The 26,799-nt window shown below is 41.8% G+C and overlaps 1 protein-coding gene across 2 annotated transcripts in view; it reads left to right on the forward strand.

Annotated features, from left to right (window-relative positions):
• Positions 1–4,169: 4,169 nt before the first annotated feature.
• adcy1a (adenylate cyclase 1a) overlaps positions 4,170–26,799 on the forward strand; it is a 53,850-nt gene continuing 31,220 nt past the window's right edge. The window contains exons 1-7 of one of the 2 annotated variants that reach the window (XM_030433518.1): positions 4,170–5,271; positions 8,049–8,198; positions 12,748–12,866; positions 16,310–16,421; positions 22,007–22,134; positions 23,339–23,497; positions 25,928–26,069. In XM_030433518.1, the coding sequence (XP_030289378.1) occupies positions 4,657–5,271; positions 8,049–8,198; positions 12,748–12,866; positions 16,310–16,421; positions 22,007–22,134; positions 23,339–23,497; positions 25,928–26,069 (1,425 nt within the window). In that variant the 5' untranslated portion in view covers positions 4,170–4,656. The remainder of the gene's footprint in view (positions 5,272–8,048; positions 8,199–12,747; positions 12,867–16,309; positions 16,422–22,006; positions 22,135–23,338; positions 23,498–25,927; positions 26,070–26,799) is intronic. The other variant, XM_030433519.1, reaches the window with a different exon arrangement.

Raw genomic sequence — 26,799 nt, forward strand, 5'->3', positions numbered from 1 at the left:
TGTAGATAAATATCACTTACCTATAGAATATATAAGAGAGAGAGACAGAGAGAGAGAGAGAGAGAGAGACAGAGAGAGAGAGAGAGAGAGAGAGAGAGATTTGGAACTATAAATCTTAAGACTCACTGTCAGACTTAACCAGCAGAGTGCAAGAGCTCTTTTCACTCTCAACCAGCAGACAAAATCTTATCAATGTCTCCTCACATGAGGTCAGATTGTCTTTCTTTCTTTCACCGTTGTGACATCCACTCTGCAGCATATTGATTTAAAGCACGCTGGACGATAGTGGATATTGACCACATAGTAATTGCAGAGACTTTTTGTCAGGAGGAATGACTTCTTCATTGATCAGCCGGTCCATTGAGATCTTAGTGATCTGACACACATGCGCAACAGAAAGCAAGGTCATCGGTCAGGCCATAGAGAGGAAGCCTGCATTTTTCTTCTGATGGTACGTTTTTTGCATTAAAGAAGACCTGCTTAAAATTTTAAAAGCCTGTTATTTTGATTGTCATGTGAATCCTTGACTATTTTTCAGTTCCAGCTGACGGATCTAAATGTTCTAAATGTTCTAAATCGGGCCCGGTTCTAGGCATGGGAACGGGGGGGCAATGCCCCCCCAAATGCTTCGGCTGCCCCACCAAACCGACCCTGCTTCATTCCGAAAAAAAAAAAAAAAAAATCAAATATATAATATTGTAACGTATTCCCATAAATGCTGCTCAGAGTGATCACAGTCCACGGCTCTTCTGCCAACAGAGCCGGTGTCTCTCTCTCTCTTGTACCGTGCATACAGTCAGTAGCAGCTTCTCTCAGTTAGCATCACATTAGATACTACGGGCACTCCAGGCTTGTTAGTTGTTAGCATGTCGGCTAGCAACTGCTAGTAGTAGCCTAGTCCCATCGGCGGCTGCTGCCGAGTTTGTCTCTGTCTCTGTCTCCGCGGCATGGGAAGCGTCACACGAGCCTCACCCACCCCTGCCGACAGGATTAAACAACACACGTTAGTGAGAGGGGACTCCATAACCTGTAACTTCAGGTTAGCGCCGCCGGCCACTGTTCAACGTTACTTCCTGGGGCCAGAGCCTCCGACAGCGGCTAATCTGAGGCTGCTGGCATCTGGCAGGGAGAGACAGGCAACCCAGGCAGGCACACATGACTTTCCAAAGCACGAGAAAGTGGTGCACAATAATATAGCATCAACCAATCAGACAAGATTTATTTATTTATTTTTATAGCGCTGTTTACAAAATTGCTTTGTCACAGATTATAAAGAAACTTAGATTTTGCCCCACCACCAAATTTCCCAACCTCCCTTCATATCTACCACGATGAATTTTGGTAATTTGGTGGTGGGGCGAAATGTATGTGACAGATTGACAAACTTTAACATTGGCTGATGCCAGAGGAACCGCAAGCCCTTATGGGCCGGCCGATTATCACTCTGTTCCCTGTCTAGCGTTATTTAAAGGCTAAATTACAATTTAGTCTCTTCAATTCCTTCACATCTGTTGAAAAATCAATCTGATCACTAATTATATACCACATACAAGTCTCTGTATCACAGTCATGGTTACCTTCTACAGTCACAAACTTTTACATCAGTCTGCATTGTTTTGTAGTGAATTTCTTATTCAGATGTGCATGGTTTGAAATAATACAAATCTACCTCCATTTTTTTATTTGATTATTTGTTTGCAAAAGTTAAAAATGAAGCAATGCCTTCTGGGAATTTCAAGACTGAATCGAGTGGACCGCGTCTGCGTGGTTGTTGGAAGTTGGAGATTGAAAATTGGAAACTGACTGAGATTAAGCTAGCAAAAAAATGAATGGAGGCATCAAGAGACACAAGGGGTGAGCGGAGAAAAGAGAGAGAGAGAAATCTGAGGGATGAGAATTTACAAAATGAATATGAAGCTGTGTTGAAGAAAAAATTTATAGTAAAGCTCTTAACATATCAGAAAAATGCTCTCAGCTAAATTCATCTTAACTGTGTTTACTGTTTTGTCAAATGAACAACGTGTGAATAATGAAAAACATAGCAGAAATAAATCAATGAGAAGCAGCAACACACTAGCTCGCTAACAGCTAACTGTAAGAACAGAAAAAAGAACTGGATTATTTACACAAAATTATCATGTCTGTTAAAGCAGATCAAAGAGGCACTCTGTTGTTTCGGAGAAAAAAATCAAACTGAGATTAATCCTATAGTATTTACAATATTCATGATGTACTAATACAAACTCATATAATACAAAATCTTTGGTTTTCCATCAGTAAACAAACGAGCCGTTCTTAGAGGAAAATAAGGTCCCCAGAACACTGTTTGAAGCTGGAAGGGTGGCAGGGTCTGCCACATATAAGCAAAGTAGAAAGGTATAAAATTGTGTTGTCCTTTAAGGTCAGTTTGTTTATTCAGTTTATTCAGTCATGAAACGAAGTGAGATTTAGTTTGTTTAGGCAGAAAAAGATATTTCTCTTCTGATTAAAATTTCTTCCCTAAAAACCACAGAGTGCACCTTAAACACGATATCAATATAAATTTTTTTTTATATCATGGTAATTGTCATAAACAGTTAATCCCTACAAACAAAGCCTGCTCAGTGAAGTCGCAACTCTTTTCTGTTCTGGCACCTCAGTGGTGAAACGAACCCCCGACCAGTGTCAGGTATCGTAGGAACCAGGTTTGGAAAAGGGAGAAGAATGTGTGGGATAAAAACGACTACCTCTGTTCCTGCTCATTTGTTTTTACCTGGTGTCTTCATTACCTACTATGCAACTTTGCCACTGAGTGACAGCAGTTGGCAGTTGTCATCAAATTACAGACAGCTTCCTCTGGAGCCAAAGATAACAAATAACACTTTAAACACTTTTGTTTCACATATTAAGTAGAGACCTGTAAACACACTTTAATGTGTGCAACTGATGGAGTCATCCTTTAATATGACATTATGAAAGCATTCTTGGAGAGTATTTTGAACTATTTACGCCAAACTCTAATTTCTCCTTCTTGATATGTAATTCCGAGTCATTGTACATTTACTGTATTTACTATTTTACGAGGCATATTTAATGATATTTTCTCCATGATGAAGGGACTTCTGCTACTGTAATTCATGCTATTTTGCTGATGTTTATTTTTTCATAAGCCCTTTAATATCATATTCTAACTGAGGCAGACCTTTATTCTGTAATGACTGCATTCTGATGTTGCCGTCACCGTATCTGTTCCTGCTTTTATCATGTAAAGCCCTATGTAAATAAAATATATTATCATTATCATGCGTTGTGTATCTACCAAATTGCTGACTTGAGGTGAAAACTCCCGTTCAAAACATATCATCCATTGAAAAAATATACATAATATATCCAATTTCCCTCCAAACTTTGGATAGGAACCCTAACATTAGTGGACATCATCTCCGCTCGTTAGATTCCTGTGTAACGTGTTTCTCTTTTCTTTGACTGTATTTTTTGCTGCTGCAGTTGCTGCTATTTTCAGCACCCCTTCTTTATATTTCCCACATTCTCGCATATTTTAACTCAGTTCTACTAAATGACTCTTCTTGCACATATGTGTCATTCCTTGGCGATACTGAATGATATTCCGCACTCATTCTGTCAATATTTGTTCTGCAGCGACAGAATGTTTCAAATTCCTCCTGAAGTAAAATCTCTGAAGAAATCGACATGATTGTAGAAAAAGAAACGCAGAGGATGTGCACGCGTGCATGCCCAGACTATGCAAACGTGCTCTCCACCACAACACCGTTGCATCACATTTTAGGATGCGCGTAATCATTCTTACATTTTCACGTTTAATTCGGGGAACAGAGCGCTATATTTAGCTTTATCTTCTGTCTCTAACGCATGTGTACCCGTTCGTTCTCTGTGTGAAGCGAGCGCTTGGTTCTGCAATTAAACATACGAGGGGGAGAAATGCGGGAAAGACCAAATTGTTGCTAAATTGGACCATCCACCGGTGCAGCTGGTCTATTTTTAGCTGGGAACTACATCAGCTCTGACTGCAGACATTGTGAGGGGAAATCACCAGCGCTGTTTTGCTGCTGCCTTCACCCAACCAGCTGACATGTCACTCCGGCAAATTGAGGCAGGAGAAGGACGCACATACTAGAATATTATATCTACTGTGTGTGTGCGTGCGTGCATGCGTGCATGTTTGTTTTTGTGTGCGTCTGAGGGGCGCGCATGAGAAAGTAATTCCAGAGAAATTAATGTCAGAGGATGTTTAGGGTGACTGAGCTATACCATCATGAGTCCTGTCAGAGCGCACCAACACCGGTAACCCAGTCCGAGGCATCGCAGGAGGTCCACGAGACAGACGGACAGAGTGAGAGCGACATGCAAACACACACACACACACACACACACACACACACACACAGAGAGAGAGAGAGAGAGAGAGAGAGAGAGAGAGCTGCACATTGGTCGGGCTACTTTCCTGACGACACACGAACAGCCGTCAACCTGTGGAGAGGGCGCACACGTTTCTGCTGCCTCCTCTGCCACCCTCTCCCCTCTGACACCGAGCCCCGCCACCTCCAGGACGCATGAACTGGGAGAGGGTGCCGGTTCGATTCCCGACGGAGGAGAGGAAACCGAAAAGTTGAGGGGCTCGCGCGCCATCCCCGCTTCATGAATGGCCGGAACATGGAAGAGGCGCCATTCGAAAGAGTCAAGACCCGGCGGAGAAAGGGTCACTGCCCGGCCGGTGCACCGCTGGGTGCCATCGCCTGCGAGGACGAGTTCAACAGCCAGGAGCTGGAGGCTCTCTTCCAGAACTACAACCTGAAGCTGGAGCAGACCGCCACCCTCAAGGCGCTGGCGGTGCTCATCGTAGCCGCGTCGTCGCTGTCCCTGGTGGAGCTGCTGTCCAGCCCGCGCCTCACCTTGTCCAAAGGCTCCTACCCGGTGCACTGCGTGGTGTTCCTGTCGCTGTTCATCGTCACCAACGTCAAGTACCTGCAGGTGACGCAGCTGCAGCAGATCGCGAGGCTGGCGCTGCTTTTCAGCTTCACCTTTGCGCTGCTCTGCTGCCCGTTCCCACTGGCGCTTGGCACGTCCGAGCTGGTGAGTGCCGCTGCCCCTGAGCAAGGCGTGTGGCAGCTCATGCTGGTCACCCTCGTGGCTTACGTGCTGCTGCCGGTGCGGACGCTGCTGGCCGTGCTGTTCGGGGTGATGCTGGCTGCATCCCACTTCATTGTCATAGCGACGTCGGTCACGGGGCGGAAACAGTGGCTGTGGAGACCGGTGAGTGCTGCACCTGCAACCAGCCTCATGCTTAGAGAACAGTTTCACTTCTCAGCCACCATCACATCACATAGACTGAGCCTCACTTTCACTACAGCCCAGGTACCTTTGAGCAGCTGCCTGTATTTGTTCTCTGACAGCTGGGCTGTAAAGTTACAGGATGAATGAGAAGAGGCGTGCTTACTCATCCGACTTCCCGACTGGAGAGGGGAGGGTTAAAAACAGCCCTATGATCGATTTTAACTCCAGTATTTGTAGTGGTAGTTGTAAAAAGAGTTTCACTTTAGCGCTCAGCCATAATGAAGCAGGAAGAGCTGTCCCGCTGCTGGTGCTGAAACACACACACACACACACACACACACTGAGAGCTCATCCCAAACTGGTCTGTTTGACCCAGATTGTAGGCAGAAGTGATGACTTTAATATGTAGGAGGTGTTTCCCCACATCGAGATATTTCTGGTCCTGAAGAAAGCAGTTCCAGCCTCTCTGACCTCTAATATGAAGCTGTGTCAACTTGACCCCTCCTTAGGTTACACATGTCACCAGGTGACCAGTTCAACCAAAAACTTCCTCTTCAAAAGTTTTCATTTGAAACTAGAAGGACAAAATCAAACATCATGATATTTTTGACCAAATCTTCTCGATATTGCGACAATATCTGTTATGACTGTTCGTAATAATAGTTATAATTGTCAGTAATGTGGATGTAATGACAAGACAAGTATTAGAACAAGATGAATAGTTCAAAAAATTGCCTCACGTTACTGTTCTACAGCCTTTAAAACCAGGAGAAGACAACACTTATGTCACATTGAAGAGCTGATGTATAGTCTCAAATCCTGATAACATTTAAACATCGGTATAATGCACAGACTTACTGTTATTCATATGAGTTTTACAAACTCACTTCATTAGCAGTAAGGCATTAAATCAGTGGTTTCCACCTGGTCTGGCTTGTAACTCATTAACAACAAGCATTGTCTACTCGTACTACTTTTAGAGGCCTTAGAAGTAGAGCTGCAACATATAACTGATTTATCCATTAGTTGATCAAAACAAAATTAATCACTCATTCTTGATAATTACTTTTTAGGCAATAATGTCAAACACTGTCTGGTTCCAGCTTCCTAACTATAAAGATTTGCTGTTTTTCTTTGTCATTTGTAACAGTAAATAACGATTCTCTGAGTTTTGGACTGGTCAGTGGTCAAGGAAGCAATTTGAAGACTTCACTCTGAGAAATAGTTTTTTTGTTTTATGTTTTTTTGTCCTAAGCGCTAAAACCCAGCTGATCACAGATATATCAGATTTATCAGTATCAGCGTATATTGTCCAATATGCACTGATACTGATGCAGAAAAAGATGCTTGGGGTTCCCAGTGGAGTTTACTGATTCAGTGCACTGATTTAATCTCAGACAATAAAGTTCATTGTAAAACTGCAGAATATGCTTCCTCTATTGCATATCTTTGTCACAAGTGTTTCATAACCAAATTTGCAGGTTAACTGCAAAAAATGTGTGCATATCTACTGATATATATGTATATACATTTTTTTTTTTAAGTAATCAAATATCGGTCAGACTCTTCTAAACGGTTAATCAAGAAAATAACCAGTGGATTCATTGATAATGCAAATAATTCTTAATTGCTGCCTGATTAAGGAGGTAAAACTACCCAGCAGACTACAAGCAAAATGGCAGCAATTAGAGAAAAGTAAAAAACAACAACATATCTCTGCATAGCACAAATATGCTTTTCTTGTTAATCATGTCACGATCCCTCAGGTTTATTATCAGACCCCTCTCTGGGGGTGCGGACCCCTTTGTTGGGAACCACTACACTTTTGCCTTTAAGTATTTCAACCCAATTACCAGAACGAATGTAGACAACATACAATTCTGTAAAACACGTATATGTTGAAACCATTTTTGTGTCTGACTTTATATCTCTTTGGTTTTAATTTCAAATTTTATGTTGTGACAATGTTGTGCTCACGCTCTAGTAATGTTAAGGCACAAAAGTTTGTTGGATGAGGGTGAGGAAAAGTTCATGTTTGGCTTAGAAATGAACTCCTGCCGTCGCCACAAACACAGCTGTAAAATATTGGAACACCATCTAGAATATTGGCCACCTTTGGCCATCCCAATCACCTCCTCATCAGCTCATATACATATAATGTAAATGTAATATGGCATGCATTGTAGAAATGTTGATATAATATTTATAAATCTACAAATTTAAACATATATGTGTTCAGGAATGTAAAATGCCAACATTTTGCTTTGGATTTCACACTGGACTGAGTCTTCTTTGTGAGGTGGTGTTTTTCTGGTCAACATAAAGAGGAAATGTATCAACCATCTGGCTGTGCTGGATTAGAGTGTTTCCTCGACCTTTCACCTCTGACCTTTTAGGAGTTGACAGCACAGACTGGCTGCAGAGGTTATCACCCAAATGTAGTGTTGGGCCTGATTAATAGTCTCTGATCATTGAATCTGTAATACACTTTGTCTATCAGCCACTCCGCTGTCCGGCTTTGCTTCTTTAAGTCATACATATGACTCGTGCTGTAGTTACTGTGCTGACCTTGATTTCTGCCATTCAATCCATCCCGTGGATTAATCAAGGATTGTGAAGTCTAATCTAACCAGGATGTATGATTGCACACACAAACGCACATATGGACACGTGTGTTCCTTGGGGCTCACACGCGCGCACACAGTATGTCTAGGCTGCCAGCTCTGTTTGGCATGTCTGTTCTTGTTTGTGTGCAGCTGGTGGCCAACGCGGTGCTGTTTACCAGCGTCAACTTGTCGGGGGTGTTTGTGAGGATTCTCACCGAGCGCACCCAGAGGAAAGTCTTCCTGCAAGCCCGCAACTGCATTGAGGAGAGGCTGCGACTGGAGGATGAGAATGAGAAACAGGTGAGGCTTGAAACTGCACATGCGCGCGCGCGCACACACACACACACACAGAAAAATGCACAGTAGGATTGAAAACAACAGAATGAGAGCAAGATGACAAGGACATGCATCCACACTTGTTGAGCACGTATGTTGTGAAATTTTTTTTAAAAAAGGTTTCAGGTGCCAATGTATTCTAACAACCGGCCCACAGGCACGCAGTAACTATGACAGCAGCTATTTAAGGAGAGAACAATTACTGTGGCACATGCACCGGCGCCACACATTCCACCCCCTCCGTGCACACCTACATGGAGCGACTTAACAAAGGCGCAATCAGGCAACTTCAACACACAGAAACACTTGGTTATGCGCCGCACCCTGCTCATCGGCCATGTACACGAAATCCACCCACACCGGTTGTTAAATGGACAATTAATTATCCCGTGTATGTACTATGCCTCCGTGCACGTCTCACCTTCGTTATGCACAACGTTCGCGAGTGCACACGCACACTTAGCACCTGTTCTTTTTAGATTAGATGATGATATGCTGTGTTTGCCCCAGCAGTAACAGGCTCCCTTCTGACAGGTAATTACACAAGCAGATTGCTTTCATGGCCTCCCTACTCCAGTAAAGGTCACAGTTTATCTGGGTGACTGAAACACACACAGACCCCCTGATTGGGATCTATCAACGGCCAGCCAGCAGCCTGCAACCATGCCACTGCGTATGCACTCACAAACATCTCAGATTTGAATTTCAGCCTTCAAACAGGTCTCTGGTTATTGCTCTGGTGTTTGCTCAGGGTTTTTGCCTTGAGTCAGATCCATAGGTTGTATTGATTCCTGACATGTGTAGGCTGTAGATCTGGAACAATTGACTCCTCAGTTCAATAGCAATCTCAAAAGCCCGAAGCAATGCATAGTTTCCTCTTGACTCGTGAGCTGTTCAGAAACACCAATCACGGCAGATAGACAGGAACATGTATATATGATGTGGATAAAAGCCCCAAGAATAAGGTTGTATTCATGGTTATGACCCTGACTGAAGTGATACACGTTATCTAATCTGCCAAATCTGTGGTGAAGAATCAGTTACATTTATGCAACTGAAACTACTCAGTCAGGGATAACGGGGAGGTCAAAGGTCATCATCCAGCCCATCCCCTTCTCTAAGAAGTTCTGTGGTGCTATAACATTGTCAAACAACGACCAAAAAGTCACAGCTCATGTGCCAAAAATACCTTAACTCATGCTCCAGAGCTTGCTTTTTTCCCCGGAGCTTTCAACCACAGTTCAGTCTTTGTTTTGCTCAGTTGTCATCATCTTCTTTCCATCAGTTTCCTTCAGTCATAACCAACTTCCTGTTATCACATGATTAAAGTTCAAGTCATTTAAATAGCAACTGAGCAAACTCAATCTGCTGCTCAAAACTGGAAGATTGTTACATGCTGGGGGTCGTAACAAAGATACAACCAAAAGCCACAATTAAACCTACGTACACCTTTGATAAAGGTATTTTTTTCAAAAACCACATGACAGCGACAAGTTTACCAGACCGTCATATGGTCGCAGCTTGGTCAGGTCTGGGAAAACATCATGGTTTGGGTTACTTCAGTTACAAACATGGCTATATTACCAAAGAAATGTATGCTGAGTTGTGTACAGTGATGTGCACAAGGGGGGGGCAATTGTTGAAAAACGCGCGCTAAAGTGCCCTCCTGAGAGCCAAAACGCATGCTAAAGTGCCCTCCTGAGAGCCAAAACGCGCGCTAAAGTGCCCTTCTGAGAGCCAAAACGCGCGCTAAAGTGAACTCCTGAGAGCCAAAAAAGCATGCTAAAGTGCCCTCTTGGTTGGCAAAACACACTAAACTGCCCCCTTGGCTGGTTAAAACATGATAAACTGCCCTCTTGGGAGCCAAAACATGCGCTAAAGTGCCCTCTTGGGAGCCAAAATGCGCGCTTAAGTGCCCTTCTTTTCGCCCCTGCCCTTCAAAAAGTCTGCGCACGCCACTGGTTGTGTACATTATGTAACATCAATATGATAGTAAATCAAACAAACTCAGCATTGACTTCTGCTTTCACACAGAAGAGAAACAGTGGTCCTGTGCTTGTTTAACCCGACTGTTCATCCTCAACCTCCTCCCTACCTCATCCTTTACTACTTCTCCTCACTCCCTTCTTTGCAGCTGTAATAATTACAACAGTCACCAGAGCTCACCTCCTCAAAACAAACGTAAATATGGGTTGTATTATTAAGCTGCTTGCGTTTTCGACTGATATAGTTGTTTTTTTGACGAGGACAGGCTCGTCTTTCTGCTCCAACACACCTGATTGATATGATCAGCTCTTCTCCTCTTGCTGTTCATTTGAATCAGGTGTGTTAGAGTAGAGAAGCACCTGTAGGTGTAGGGATCATTGCACATTTTCTTCTCTTTCCACATCCCTGTTGTCTCTTACATGGGGTTTTTCTTCCTTCCTCCCGATGAAACATTAAACAATTTTCCACAGTTTGAATTCCTTCAGTTTGAAATCGTTATATTTTCATGGAATCTCCCCTTCTTGGAAAATCCAGAAGACAGGAAATCTTCATGTAAATGTGAGAGCGAGGGGAGCCAGTGGTTCATGAATAAACCACTACGAGGAGAGCCGTAGTTTAACACAGCGAATTAGACCTGAGACAGAGCAGAGAAATTACAGTCTTTGATGTGCAATTATAATATGTTCAGGGGAGAGAAATGGAAGTGATTAATAAAGCAGGTCAATTAATAATCTTAATAAAACAACCACACTCCAATTATGGGGATTTTTTACATCTGACACACACATTTACAAGTGCAAAAGCACAAGCACATATGGACAAACACCCTGACACACACTCATATCAGTAAGTGTGAGTGTTTCTAAAAAGCTGCTCTCCACTGTAGCTTCCTACTCTCAGCTGAGGAGCAGTTGTATGAATGGATGTAATGTGAAACAGTGTCGGAGGAAAACACAGGAGAGCCCCAGCTGCTTTTATAACCCTGTCTCTCAACAGCCATTCAGCTGAGCAGCCTGATGATTCATCGTGCATTCACAACTGTTTGACATCCTGCTGGAGTCGGACTTCATGCTGCTGTAACTGAGACGATTCACACAAACGGAAACACTCCGATGTGTGTTACTTCTGCTTAAGACTGGTGCTGAACATATTCAGCTGATTAATAGATTTAACTGAAAATGAGATGACAACGATTCTGATCATGTATTAATCGGCTCTGGATGTAGAAATACGTCATCAAATGAAGTCAAAGATTTGCAGAGTCATCCAATATTAACATTTGTGGTGATTTGATTGGCCAGTTTGCTGCTTTTCTCTGTTTTGAATCACCGTAAATTAAACATTTTAAGTTTTAGACTGTTGGTTAGACATAAGAAGAAATTTAAAGACACCTCGGGATCACGGAAATTGTTATGTGTACATTATTGCATCAAATGATTGACAAAAAATGTATTCATAGATGAATGAATATTATTAGTTATCCCCTTGTCTCCGTGCGACACAATCTCACACCAAATCAGGTAATAGACCCACAGGTCTGTTGTGTTTGGCCATGACAATGTTCAGTGTTAATGCTTCCTTAAAGCAGAGATCATTGAGTAATGGCTTACCTCAGGACTCAAACCCTGGTAACTGGGTAAAAGTCCTGTGAATTAACCACCTGTACAACCCCAACCTCCTCCCTACCTGGACTTTCTGGCCCTTTTTTACTACTTTTGTCTTCTGCTCCTGTCATTGTCGACTCCTGATGGTACTGCACCTTTGTACAGGTGTTCCTGTTTTCCCCATAGGAGATGTAAACTGTCACACTCTCTGACCTCTTGCGGATTGCTTGGTCTGTGAAAAGCTCTGGTGTGACACTGGGCTGCTCTGTGCAGTCCAACATCTCCTGAATAGATTAACTTGCGAATGCTACAATGAATCAATTATTAATTCTCAAAAATTTCAAATATTATGTACTATTCTGAGAGTTCCGTGTCCTAAGAAGTGTCCTGTTGTCTTTACTATCCAATAGTCAAGTTAAAGAAACCAAGGATAAATTCAGGTGAGGGTTGCAACTTTGATAGTAACTTCATAATTTTCGCATTATTTTTTTATTGATAAATTATTTGGTTTATTAGAATGTCAGAAAGCCATGAACTAAAAAGCCAAGGCAACAATAAAAAACCGGATGATGTTCAGTTTATGATCACATAAGACAAAGAATAACAATTGTTTTAGCTGCAAGTCAGTTGACAGTGTTGTAAAATAGCAGCAAATCATCAATAGAGATGTGAGAACCAGTACATGTTGAGGAAGGTTGTTTAACAGACATCAATTAATCAATTCTAGAAAAAACAGAGAACTTATCAACAAGACTATTTGGTTGAGTAGAAAGGATTATTTTTCATGTCTTGTTTCCAAGCTCATCTGGATGTTTACAGCAGAGCAAAGAGCAGAATATAAACCCACAGCGTGTACATTTCTGTCCTCCCAGTTTAAACTTCTGACGTTGCCTCCTCTTCTGTTTTAACCCCTCCCTCCTCAGGAACGTCTGCTAATGAGCCTACTGCCCAGAAATGTTGCCATGGAGATGAAGGAGGACTTCCTGAAGCCGCCTGAGCGAATCTTTCACAAGATCTACATCCAGCGTCATGACAATGTCAGGTACGGGGGTGTCATGACAACTGCGGGCCGCAGAGCTGTGTGGAGGGGCTGCAGTGTTTTGATCCAGGTGTTACTTGCTGTGACGTCAAGGTCAAGAATAGAAGGAGAGCAATTAAGATCGGCTTTTAACACAGACGCAGTCAAACTACGTGAAGGTGAGGAGGAGGAGATGGACACAGAACTGTTGCCTGCACAGCAGGTCAGAGACTTTCCTCCATCTCATCTCATGTTTGTGTTTGATTTTTGAATCTGCATCGGGAGTGGAACTAAGCATTGATTGTATTTTATTAACTGAACGTTAAATGCTTGAAAAATGTTCAATGAGAAGCACTGTAGCAGCCAAAAGGGGGCTCTCTTTTTATAATCTATACTCAAGATCCATTTACTCACTTTCACTTGCTTCATCTGCTCAGTGAGTGAAGTGCAGACTGCTATTTCAAGGTTAAGAATGAACTGAATCGCTCAGGTACTTTATTTTCTCGAGTATCATACGTCTTAGAAAGATTTTTCCAATTTTCACGAAATTCTCCTCTGAAACACGCTCTTGAAGTATTTAGATGTCACTTTGGGAGAGAGTTTAGAATTTTGATAGAAAGAAAGACATTTGAGTAATGTTGAGGAGAGAAGCTTCTTTCTGTTTTAACAGCACAGGAATAGGCCCGGGGGATATTGCTGAAAAGTCAATGATAATAGTGAAGTTTCATATCGGAGGGCATTGATAATTATTGGTAATTTTTAATGACCTGCTTAATTATTTATCATTTTAAAAGATCAAAAAAGACAAAAAAATGCAGAATTTAACCTCTTAATTTTTGTTTATTTATATGTGCACTTTGTAGTTTTGGAAAATCAAGAAATTTTAATCAGAAGAGAAAGATTTAAATTTTTTATGCCTAAAAAAATCACTGAGTAATAAAAATCCCTTCATTTTTAGGACTGAATAAACTGAACACACAAACCACTTTTCTAGTTTCAAACAGTGGACCTTATTTTCCTCTGAAAGCAGCTTGTTTATTCTGTTATGGAAGCAAAATACGTCTGAGTTTGTATTATTACTGTATTGTTATACAGTAAATATTGTTGTTTATTATTATTTTATTATATTTTTTTAGGTTGAAACTTTTTTTTTTATACTTGCAGTTGCACAAAACTAGAAATGTGATGATGCTTCCTTTGGTTCTGAGCAGCAGTGACAGGCTTTTTTTATTCATCCGTCATCATTTGAGGCCCTGTACGTGTAAATTTGATCAGCCTTTTCAGCCGCCACCTCTGTTGCACTCGTAATAGAGAAAATATTACAGAGCGTGAGAACCTGGCAGACTTTGAGCTGATTACATTCCAACGAGGCAGTAAAGAGAAGCCGAGAGCTGTATCAGTGCTGCTGAGTGTGGGAGTGGAGGGCTAGGTAGCATGTCAATAGCAGCCCTGTCAAGAGACAGTCCTCTCCACTCTCTGACTCTCTCTCTTTCTCTCTCTCTCTGTCTGTTGCTCTATCTGCTCGGCTACCACACTCAGCCTCAGCTCGGGAACATCACCTCCCGTTCACCAGGCTCGCTGCCGCACTGGCACTTGGCCAAACATCACGGTGCTGCACCCATGGAGCCAGCTCCCGCTTGTCTCCAGGGAGCTGCTACAAACACACATTCTCATCTGAACACATGGCAGTGAAAAACAGCCCATAAAAATCAGCTTCATTTTGCTAAGCAGGGGCGTGACATGATGGAGCCTTGAATGTTTGATCGCATATCTGTTTAGCTCTGCTCCCTCTCTCCCCCTCTGCCCTCCTCTCACCTTTTACTCCTCACCCACTACACACCAGCAGGAGCTGCAGAACAGCGCCATTCAAAGACAAATCACACAACAGAGCTCTTCAGTCGTGATCCCGGCTTTACATACATCAGGATCCTCAGCAGCTATACTGTGCTGCCAAAAAGAGCAGCACAGTCACGATGCAGAGGGAGGCCCCTCTTAGAGCTCGGTTACAAACCTCAGTACTTATTGTGGCCCAAAACATGGTTCACTAGCAGCGAAAAAAGTACTGAAAGATGACAATGAATCTTTGGTCAGACAATTATTGTTTACTTATTATCTGATCAGTTGGTTCAAGCAATAATGTTACCATTTTTTAAGTATTTTATTGTGACAAACATCATATACAACTGCTGGTGTTTGGCAGAGGTGTCAAAAGTACAAAGATTGGTAAAAGCAGGAGTACTGATTAAACTTCTTTACTCAAGTAGAAGTAATAAAGTTCAGGCTCTGAATTGTACTCAAAGTATCAAGGTAAAAAGTATCCCTCTGAAGGACATTTCTGCCCTTTGTCATATTAATATCATTCAAAGACAATTAAAGTTAAAGGTAGAATTAATGGGATTTGTCCCAGTTGTTCCTTAATGCACCACAAAGATAGTTCATTGTTGAGTCTCATTCCCAGGATGTCAAATAGCCACATTTTGGGTTGGTAAACTGTCCCGAGCTGCAACAAAGTGATAAAATGAGAAAATCCAGGCAGAGGGCTACAGGGTGTCTGCAGACACGAGACACTAACACACCTTTTCTCCCCATTCCAGTCTCCCTCTCTGTCTGTTTCCAACATTTTACATCTTTGTTTCGTTTGCTATATCTTTCTGTGCAAGGTATGCACTGATAGTGCATGTTGGGAAGGCGGCACACCAACGTCTGGGACATCAATAACAATCACAGCATTGCACTGGAAAAGGAGTGAAAATTAGCATGTCCTCCTAATGATGCCTATAGGCATCATGTGTCCATCATTGGAAATCTTATTGGAGCTGGAGCTGTTAAATACCTGTGAATACCACAGAGTCACACATGCTGATTGTTCCCTTTTGAACTGAAACTGAAGTGTTTTTTTTAGTCCAGTTGGAATAGGTTTTTTTTTTGGCTAAATCAAATTATAGGTTTCTATGAATCTCTGAGTGGATATCAATTAAAGTGCTTTCTCTGTATCAGTACTGAATATCAGCTTCATGATAAAACATTTGAAATGAAACCCGGCTCTACACTCGAGCAATGATGCCTTTACTCGACTGGGAGCAATGTTCTTTTTATTTGGACTGAGAGTCAATAAGATCCATAACGCCTTGTTCTGCTGCCATCTGGCCTGCCTCTGAGCAAATGAATGAGGGGCTAAGTAGCTTTCAACACCTTCTTCATCCCTACTACAACAGCTAGCCAGCAGCAGGCAATTCAGCTATGTAATTGATTTAGTGGTTGGCCTAAAAGAAGCCTCCATTTATCAGGGATTGTATTATGGTACTCACTGCTTCACTTCTGATCGCCATTAGATTCCTGTGCCATGATCTGTGGGTATTTTGTTCAAAAACACTTGTCCGTGCAGTTGATATACTGTCTACATTTTTACTGTCAAGTTGAGCTCTTTGCATCAGATTGTGATGTGTGATTCTCTCTCTCTTCGACAGCATCCTGTTTGCAGACATTGTGGGTTTCACCAGCTTGGCTTCTCAGTGCACTGCTCAGGAACTCGTCAAACTGCTCAACGAACTCTTTGGGAAGTTTGATGAGCTGGCCACAGTAAGTGCTCTCCCTTCGTCTGAAGTGGGTCATTAGGGAAAATGAACTGAATGGATGATCCGCACATTGTGAACAATGTGCATCTAAATCATTACTTAATATGTTACACAGGCCATTTCAGTTAAAAATCTTTTCACAGTGTGCAAATTCAACTAATGGATCTCCGATAATTGATAGTTGATCTCCCCGTTGTCAAGTTGTATTTAAGGTTTGTCCTGTTTACTGGAGTACTCCATTACATGAGAACCTTATGGGGTTGTAATAACTATCAAGCTATCAGTGAAACCCTCAGTTGCTTTTACAGGAAAACAGAGCTATTACATGTGGAAAACCTTTAGATTTTGATTGCAAAATGCATGAAATTGTAAATTAATGGTCTTAAGTAACCTTGTTATAAGCATGATAATGATTACAGCTAGTACTTCTTACTAATCAGTTGATAAATATGCCGATACTGACATATAAGCTAAACTTTTGTCATCCATAATGTACTATTTTTAACCCTTTTAAGCCCTATTTGTTTATAGAGTTAAGAGCACTTGAAGATCTTGTTGTCAGACTTTGGCAGAGAAAGAGGACTCAGATACAGGTTGGCAACGGTAAAGACAGGTTTTATTTTCTGATCAGTATTTTCTGCAGACAGAGTGTCAAAACAAGAGGCTATGGAAATCTTTCAATCAAAACACCTAACAAACAACGCACAACAAAAGAACAGAAAACGCTCCCACAGGAGGAAAAGGAGATATAACTACTCTACTCTAGTATCAACAAGTTCTATGAAAATTATCCAACCAAAATCACTCAATGAGGAAAAGCACACAGGCTATTAACTTAACTACACGATCTATGCTGAAAAAGGTACAAACCAAAAGCGCTCCAAATGGAGGAAAAACAAAACGCTATGAAATTAAACTGACCTGAAAAAAACAAAAGACTGACCAAAAATGTATTAAATCAAAATCGCTCTTCTTCAGCGGAATACTATGAACAGAAAACAAAAGCTTGGCAAGGCTGGATGTACTCGACGGGACGAACAAAATACTCTGGCAACGAAGACAGGGGAAGACAAAGACTATATACACATGAGGAGGGGAACACAGGTGGAAACAGTCAGGGATCAGGGATGACATCAGACCGGTGACACAAGAGGAAGGACAAGTGACCTGAAACGAGAGGAGAGTTAACTTTCAAAATAAAACACAAAATCACGGGACAAAAAACTCCAGACATCCCTAACCGCGGTGTGACCATGGTCTAGGTCAAATTCAGTAATTCTTTAGATGTTAGCTCCTATTATGAGATCATGTCATTGAGCCATGTTAAACAGCCTACAGTGGAGGAGGAAGGCTGGCTGTTCGACAGTTGGTAAGCTCCTGTTTCCCACCTGTTGTTCCTCTGCAATACAAAAAAAGCCTCCAAGAAAACCAAATGTATTATTTAGTCCCAGAGCTCATTTATTATGCCAGGCCGTATATTGATCTAATAGTGAAAGTAAAGCTGGAGAGGCCGATGGATGAGGAGGAGGAGGAGGAGGAGGAGGAGGACATGAAGTTCAGGAAGGAAAGAGAACTGAAATGTGAAAGAGGGAGAGATTTGTGAACCGATTTTTAGATGAAGGGGAGATAAGAGCTGAAGAGGTGGAGTGTTTCTGTGTATATGCATGTGTGTGTGTGAAAGAGAGACAGAGAGAGAGACAGAGGTCACTTGTGGGACTACTGTACATGATAGACTGTGTGTGTGTGTGTGTGTGTGTGTGTGTGTGTGTGCGGGACTACTGTACATGATAGACTGTTTGTGTGTGTGTGTGTGTGTGTGTGTGTGTGTGTGTGTGTGTGCGGGACTACTGTACATGATAGACTGTGTGTGTGTGTGTGTGTGTGTGTGTGTGTGTGTGCGGGACTACTGTACATGATAGACTGTGTGTGTGTGTGTGTGTGTGTGTGTGTGTGTGCGGGACTACTGTACATGATAGACTGTGTGTGTGTGTGTGTGTGTGTGTGTGTGTGTGTGCGGGACTACTGTACATGATAGACTGTGTGTGTGTGTGTGTGCATGTGTGTGCGTGCGTGCGTGTGTGTGTGTGCGTGTGTGTGTTCTGTTGGAAAGCTGCTGATGATCTGTTTTATGATGACAACATAAATGAGTAGCAATTAATTGTTCTACATTTATGTTGTGATCATCAAATTATTAGCATACTACACAAGATATGATAATAATATGATAATAATCATAATATACAGGTGCCTCAGTACTTAAGACAAAAACTAGCAAATTAAAAGAAAGTGAAATTGGAGCTACTGGCTGCTGTCACCCTGCTGAAGATTGTAAGGACCTTTAACAATTAAAAAATATTATAAAATCAAAACTCAGGAGAAAAACAAGTGTGAAAACACCCAGCCCTGAATACAAACACAGACATAAATGATTACTGGTTCTGTCTCCAAATTCAGTTAACTGCAGTGTTAAACTACAAAAACCAAAGATCTGCAAGATATCTGCTAACTTTTTTCTTTTTTTTTTCTTTCAACCACATCTTTTTTGAATTTTAAAAACTTAACTGATTTGGAAATCAGCTTGCATCACACACATAAAGATAAACTTTAAAGATGTTCTTCTCACCAATCTCAAAAATACACACTCTGGAAGTGTGAGGTTTCTCAGAAAAACTCCATCTGCTGATAAAGACTGTGAGATTCAGTAGAAAGCCCCAGGAATTATAAGTGGACCTTGAGTTTTGAAGTCACCTTTTATTTCTCACTATTAGACCTATTGTACTACATCTCTACAGTACAAGCTGTGTGCGTGTGTGTGTGTCACTCATGCAGTATTAATATGATTATAGAGGTGGCAGATAACCTATCACTCACCTAATCTTCTTTGCCAGAGAACAACGCTACACAGGCTTTCTGACAGACAGTCAATGCTACCACACACACACACACGCACGCACGCACACACACACACACACACACACACACACACACACACACACACACACACACACACACACACACACACACACATCCCTGTGTGCCTCTTGAGTGAACTCTTCTTCTGTGAGGCCAAGTGATCCCTTCAGACAGCTTACTCTTGCTTCGCAAATGCACACAACATTTTTTGCATGTACACACACATGCACACACAAAAGTCACATGATCAGCAGGATTATCCCTCTTCAGTTCAAACTTCATTGAGAGCTTGATGAGATCTCCTTTGAAACTTACAGGTAGCCCAAGTTGAGATTTTCTGCACCTGTTTCTCAGGAGAAACAATTGAGAAACAGGAGAAATCAGCCACAGCCTCACTTTGGTCTCACATAGATCTCATAGTTGTCTAGGAGAAATGAATGCGACACTACTGAGATCTCTTTTCCAATTTTCGTTTCCTCTGGGAAACTTAAGCTCAACAGACAAACGCCACTTTATGTAGCCCTAATGAAGACGGAAATTAATTGAGCCAAATTGGGGGACACTGAGCTTGCCTCCAATTAGATAAACCATCCACAATTAGCTGCTTTAAAATCCCCAAATTCTCTCAAGCTCTCACATGGATACCTCCATATTCCCCCCAGAGACATGGCTTGCTGTCAGCTGTTAATTTCACCCCCCCCCCCCACACACACACACACACACACACACACACACACACACTGTATCCATTTCTCTTCCTAGCACAGGGATAATCATCCACGTTCTGAATTCTCATATCCTCCCACGCCAGAATCTTTCTGCTCCCGTGACCAGAAAACCAGAGCACCCCATCTCTTCTCATCTCTGCCTTTTACCCTGCAGTTGTCATGAATCCTCTATTTGTTGGTGTGTGTTTGTGTGTGCACATGTATGTTTGTCACTCAGAGGCTGCCTGCAGGCTAAGCATTGTCAGGTCTACCATTACAATTTTTGGATGACTCTGAATGATGCAGCGCCAAATGGTAACCCTGTACCTGTACAGTAGGTCGGCATGCAACCGTGCGGCCCCTGTACTTTCCTGCAGGTTTGTTTATTTGTGTGTTTGTGTGTTGTAAAAATGTTTGCATGTGTGTGAATGTGGGTGTGTGCGCGCGCGCGTGTAATGTGTGTGTGGGTGTCATCGTAGCGAAGTTTGTGCACCATATGCACTGTGACAAATAGCTCATCTGTCTGGGAATGTGTGGGCGGGATTCTACTTCAAGAGCATGTCGGAGCAATTAGAGTTGGCCTCAACTACAAACACACACATGGCTGCGCAAGTACACACATCGGATTTACATGAGCAGAGATGAGCAGCAGTGCAGTTTTTGTACAGTCAGATCTCCTGTAACACTCACTGTCTTAATGTCGAGTGTGAGTAGCTTTCAGCTGTTAAATGTTGAAACAGTCTGCAGATGCTGTCATGATTTAGTCCCACTGAGAATTTTTCAACAAAATCATGTTGTTTTTTTTTTAATCAGCAGAAGAGTGGGTTTAAAAATAGTTCTGTCATTATTGGCATCATGTGGTGAGGCATTAATAATCTCTGGTCCGGATGCAGAGAAATGGATCGTACAATATATGGTGCCTGATTGGGTCTACTGTAAAAAAAAAAGTCTACAGTCAGCCATGCTAATGGCTCTGTTAGCCTGTACTGAGGCACAGCAGTCATTTAACTGACTGAGCTGGCATTTGTCAGGTGTAATGTTAGGTTGATAGAACTAGCACCATGTGGTTAGTTAGCAGGAGCCCAGGGATAGCCGATTAGCTCAGCCCCACGGGAGGTGCGGTGCTTATGTCTTGTTATAATGTACTAAAACTGAGAGTTGTGCACTCAGTGCTACTGTACTTTTCAGACTGAGGTCCACGAGAGAAAACTTTCATTAGTTACGAGCTGGTGCAGGTTAACTGCAGCTTAGTGTTAAGCGCTGTAATTGTACTCCTCTTGGGAGCGGCTGAGTCTTGTGCAACACCTAGTAAGTAGTAAGATTCAGTGGGTAATAGATTTTGCCACTATTACCCACACCGTTCTACTTGCCTCCCTTGAATCCTCCATGAACATCACCTTCACTGCCCTCTCCTGGCTCAGGTCATTTTTCACAAACAGTCAACAGTTCATTAGGATCAGCAACTGCACACCCTCCATCGCTGCTCTATCTCAAGGTGTCCCTCTGGGTTCGGTGCTTGGTCCTCTCCTGTTCAGTTTTCTCCCGCCAACAAGATCTCCACTCCACTGCTATGCCGATGACATCCAGCTCTACATTTCCACCGAATCGGTGACCAATCTAGCCAATAGCGTCACTGAAATTAAAGAGTAGATGCAAGCCAACCTCCAGCAAAACAATAACATTATCATCACAAGCGCCAAATCCTTAACCAAAATCCCTCACAACTTCTGCCTCACTACTGATAGCTCTACCCTGTCGCCTTCTTACACCTCAAAAAAAATTAATTGCAGTGTGGCTGCTGCATCAGTGCTTCATCGTATCATCTAGACATTTCGGAGTCTCGCCTATTGCTACCAACAGCACAACCACAGTTCTCAGCAAAAATCGACCTGAAAATGACCTGTAGACAGACATCGTCTCTGGTGGATGTAGGATGTTTCAGATAACACCTGTCCATTTCTCTCTGTAGGAGAATCACTGCAGGCGGATAAAGATCTTGGGGGACTGTTACTACTGTGTGTCGGGACTGACCCAACCCAAGGCAGACCATGCCCACTGCTGTGTGGAGATGGGGCTCGACATGATTGACACGATTGCGTGAGTCACACACACTAATGTACAAATATACACCTATATCTTCTCTATACCATGCACTTCCTCTCCCACACACATATACAGGTCAAAACACAAGGTTTAATTGTATTTGCATGAATGATGAGAATTGAAGAGGAACTGTTGTTGTTTTAGAACCAGTGACCGTAAGTCTTGGGTGAATTGTTCGTATTTTAAGGGCTCTAATTCCACTGATTCCAAGTACAACATTTACCCATCATTACGAATCCCTTGTAATTTGCTATTTTTTTTAATCGTTAAGGTGACACGTAGATGGCTTTATGAATTCAGCTTCTCTTTTAGTGCAAATCAAATATCTCTGACTCTGATTTTGACCATCCTAAACTAAATTTTCAAATTGTCATTTGACAAATTGCCTCTGCACCTTTCTCTCACACTGTCACAGAACCGACCACAAAACATTTAAGTTTACTTAATACACAGTACAACCCACATACTAATGTCATAAATGTGAAAGGAGTAGACAGAATTAAGCAGCACCATCTGGGTTGTTTTTTCTGGACACAACAAAGCAATTTAGGAAAGAGTCTACAAACTATGACAAATTCAATCTTTGACAATTTTGCAATGACAAACAAACTTAGTGGCCCACATGTGCGCAAAAACACACAGTACACATAGAGAGCACTTACCTCGTTTCCTTGTGTGAACACTCGTCTGTCATCTTCCTGTTCCCTGCAGCTCTATCTGAGTGGATGGATGCTGCTGTAGAGCTGTAGATCTCAGAGGACAGGTGCTACCATATACAGTCATCCGTCTGTATGTGTGTGTGTGTGTGTGTGTGTGTGTGTGTGTGTGGGTGTGTGTGTGTGTGTGTGTGTGTGACATCCCTCCTTCAGCCTGACGGGCAGTCCACATTTTCTTTTTCCGCCACCCTGTAAACATACACACACACATCATCTGTGTCTGACCTTTTGCTGGTGACGATGTGCTTTGTGTAGTAATTTTCACTGGAGAAGAGAGGTTTTAGAAAAGTCCGGCTTCATCTGTTTTGCCCCACACAAGGAAGTGCATACATTCTTGCACATGCACAATTATACATACAAGTTAACAACTCAAGACACAGGCATGGACACACTCCAGATTATCCTAATTTTAAGGGGATGCAATGGTTTTGTTGCTACAGTTTTAGAGATTAACCTTCAACCCCTTTTCATCCCACCTGCAGGTCGGTGGTGGAGGCGACAGAGGTGGATCTTAACATGCGTGTTGGTCTGCACACAGGACGGGTGCTGTGTGGCGTGCTGGGCCTCAGGAAATGGCAGTATGACGTCTGGTCAAACGATGTCACACTGGCGAATGTGATGGAGGCTGGAGGGCTGCCGGGGTCAGTATGACTGAAACACCGACTGAAACTGTATTCTGAGCGGTCACAGTACAATCAGACACAACTACACACAATTAGACGCACAGTATCCCAGCAACAGAGAAAGAATACAGCCTAATAATGTGTGCATCCAATCACAGTCGTAACTTCTTTTTGCATGTTTTGTGTAGATGTCCACCACAAAGGATGAGACATGACATCATTTTACTATATTACTGATAAAACAAATAACAAATAGACTAAAACGACATAAAGAGTTGTCTTGAAGTTCTTAATCCGTATTATGACACAAATCTCTATTACAAGAAAAGGTCTCATAATAACAAGATCCCTATTGAACAGTTATGAGATCTGTATCTCATAATTACAAGACAGTTATGGATAACTGTAGACATATATACATCATTTAATCATAACAGTTAAGATGTGGTATGTGTGTCATAATCATGAGATTTCCCATCATGACATATTGTGTACCAATGAGATCTTTTGGCGTATCAATGAGAGATAGCGGTCAGGATGAAAGAGCAATACATTTGCATTTGTATGACATACACCATATTTCTTCTATTATTATACAAATTGCAACTGTAGTTCAGAGCCTGGTGGACACTGCGATTTAGACAAATTGAGTTACCAAAATCCAATAACAGTGTATATCAGATATTAGATGTGTGGAGCCTCAAAGCATTTTTGGCTGAGTTTTAGAATATTTTAATATAAAGAATGTGCAGAATGAGGATTTTGTTCCATCTCTTATATTGGAGGTGTATTAAGAAGTGACATTTTGATGATTACCGCAAACAAACTGTTTCAGCGCTCACATTGTGACCTGACTATTGTTTGAGACAAACCTGAAGAAAAGATAACTGATTTTGCTTGAAAGAATTTTGACCAAAATATTTCACAGTTGAAAACTAGAATGGCGATCAGAAGTTTGCCTACCTCGATCAAGGCCCAACAGCCCCTTTTAATTCAATCAAGATGTGTGATTTTCTTCATCAAGATCCATGCATTTTTTCTGGAGATATTAATGAAAACTCAGAGAAACATTCTATCTTGCAGAGGTTAAAAGAAAGTGAGAAAGAAGTCATGGATCTGTCCCTTAATCCAGATCTGCACCAAAAGTTAATGGGGTATATTCTGGGACATTTCTACAATGCATTTTCTTATTGCCTTACAGACACTAAATGCTAATATGAATACTGGCCCATATATCAGCCTAGTTTATTCTTCTAAGCCTGTTGTTCCACTGAATATTCCAGGTCACACATCGGTCAAACATATTACAATGAAGTGTCAACTGGATATGTAATGGTAATGCAACCATATGACCTACAGAGGCAAAGAAGACCATCAGCACGAATATTTGCGGTTTCTATAAGATTATTCTTCATGACCATCACTCAAGAGTCTCACAGCCCAAGGAAAAACTGCTCTGTAGAGGATACTTCTGTATTGCCAAATTGCAGCTCAGCAGCTGGCTTATAATGTAACAAATTATGTTGGCCTTGCTATCAAGCTGTATGTCCCTGTTGGCTTATAATTGTGAAGATTTAAGATTATGCGGGAATAACTTTAGCTCAACAAAATGTATTTTCCAAAGTAAACAAATATGTTAACTGTAAGATTAGACGTTACCTAGGCAGTGGTGCTCAGGCCACCAGAACGAAAAAAACATTCATTTAAATTGAACCTTTGTGGGTTGTCATACTAATCTGACTGAGATATTGTTAGTTTCTTAACACATCTCTAATCAAATAAAGCAAAACACACCGTCAAATATATGAGACAACAGAGCCGTATCCCTGAGCATAACCAGTGATGTGCTCACAACATGAAACTGGAGTTTCCAACACAGTTGTTTCAGAATAAACAATACTTACCAGCTGCTAATGAAGGAGTATGTCATCCAAATGCTGTGTTTCTAATTGAATTGATTTTGGACAAAATTATTTGAAGGCATAGAGATATGAGAAGAGGAGAGAGCACAAGCAGCATCAGCAGTTAATTCAGTTGGTTTTGGTAGGATTAGATTATTTTGCTTTGAGCCATTCTTATCAAATTTCACAACAAGGACGGTAACAGCAGCATAAAATGTGAAGACAGAACCCTTGTGAAATGAATGTGACTTCGTTCAGGAAAACTCATATACAGTAACAAGCTGATTCGAATTTAAAAAGCAGTGAAATGAGGTCACCTCCTTGGCTCAATTTGGTCTTGTTTCAAGTGAAGTATTAAGATTTTAGAAGTCGTTACTGGACTAAATGAGACGTTACGATGAAAATGTCTTTGCTGTGGAGAATTTTAAGCAAGCCAAGGGGGCTATTAGACAGATAAAAATAATGAGGGGGATAATGATTTGAGACCTTAACACCAGACTTTTATCACTAACTCCCCTTGCGTCCTCTGCTCTGCTTGTGCTCGCAGCAAGGTGCACATCACAAGGACCACCCTAGAGTGTCTCAATGGAGACTACGAGGTGGAACCGGGCTTCGGCCACGAGAGACATGCCTTCCTCCAGAAACATCACATAGAGACATATTTCATCGTGCCATCACACAGACGCAAGGTACGCCAGAATTGTCTCTATTCTGCATTTTCTCTCTTTCTCTTTCCAGTGTGCCATGTGATAGGTAACACATCTGTCAGTGTTAAAGTAGTTAATCCATTGCTGCAGAGAGGGAGGCGGGTCATGTGTAAAGCTGGCGTAGACATGGCTAGTTTCACTATCTGACACCGACTGTACATGTGAACTAGAGCTGAGTGTGTGCCGTAGCATTTTAAATCTGCAGCTAAGAGCTCATGCACAGTATTTGTGTGAACACGCAAACACACACACACACAAACAAACACTTGACATGTCCAGGTTTTCTAATGTTGACCACTCACATTTACTGTAGAACTCCCACTCAAGCCTACTGTTTCCGTGAATAGAGGAAATTAGACAATTCTCCAAAGCCCTTTAAAGGGATGTGGTGGCTTTTCCTCTCATCCTTGAATGAATAATGCACATTTTTCTAAGGTTTATTGTTAATTGTTTGGATTTTGGTTTCCAGAGTAATAAAGAATAATACGGTTGTAGGTAAATAGAGGTCCGAAATGATGAGTTTTATTGTTATAAAGCAGTTTTGACATTTTTAGAACAGTTTTAACATGACATATATTACAAATGTCTGCAAGGCTTCAGAGAGTGGAAAATAATCTCATTCAGCTCCATAAAAGTGACCATGTCTCTATTGCTTCAGCTGTACGTTGAAGTTGATGTTGTATAACAAGTTACCATGCTATGTATAGGCACA

This window comes from Sparus aurata, chromosome 11 (genome assembly GCF_900880675.1).
Source record: "Sparus aurata chromosome 11, fSpaAur1.1, whole genome shotgun sequence".
In the NCBI taxonomy this organism is placed as follows: domain Eukaryota; kingdom Metazoa; phylum Chordata; class Actinopteri; order Spariformes; family Sparidae; genus Sparus; species Sparus aurata.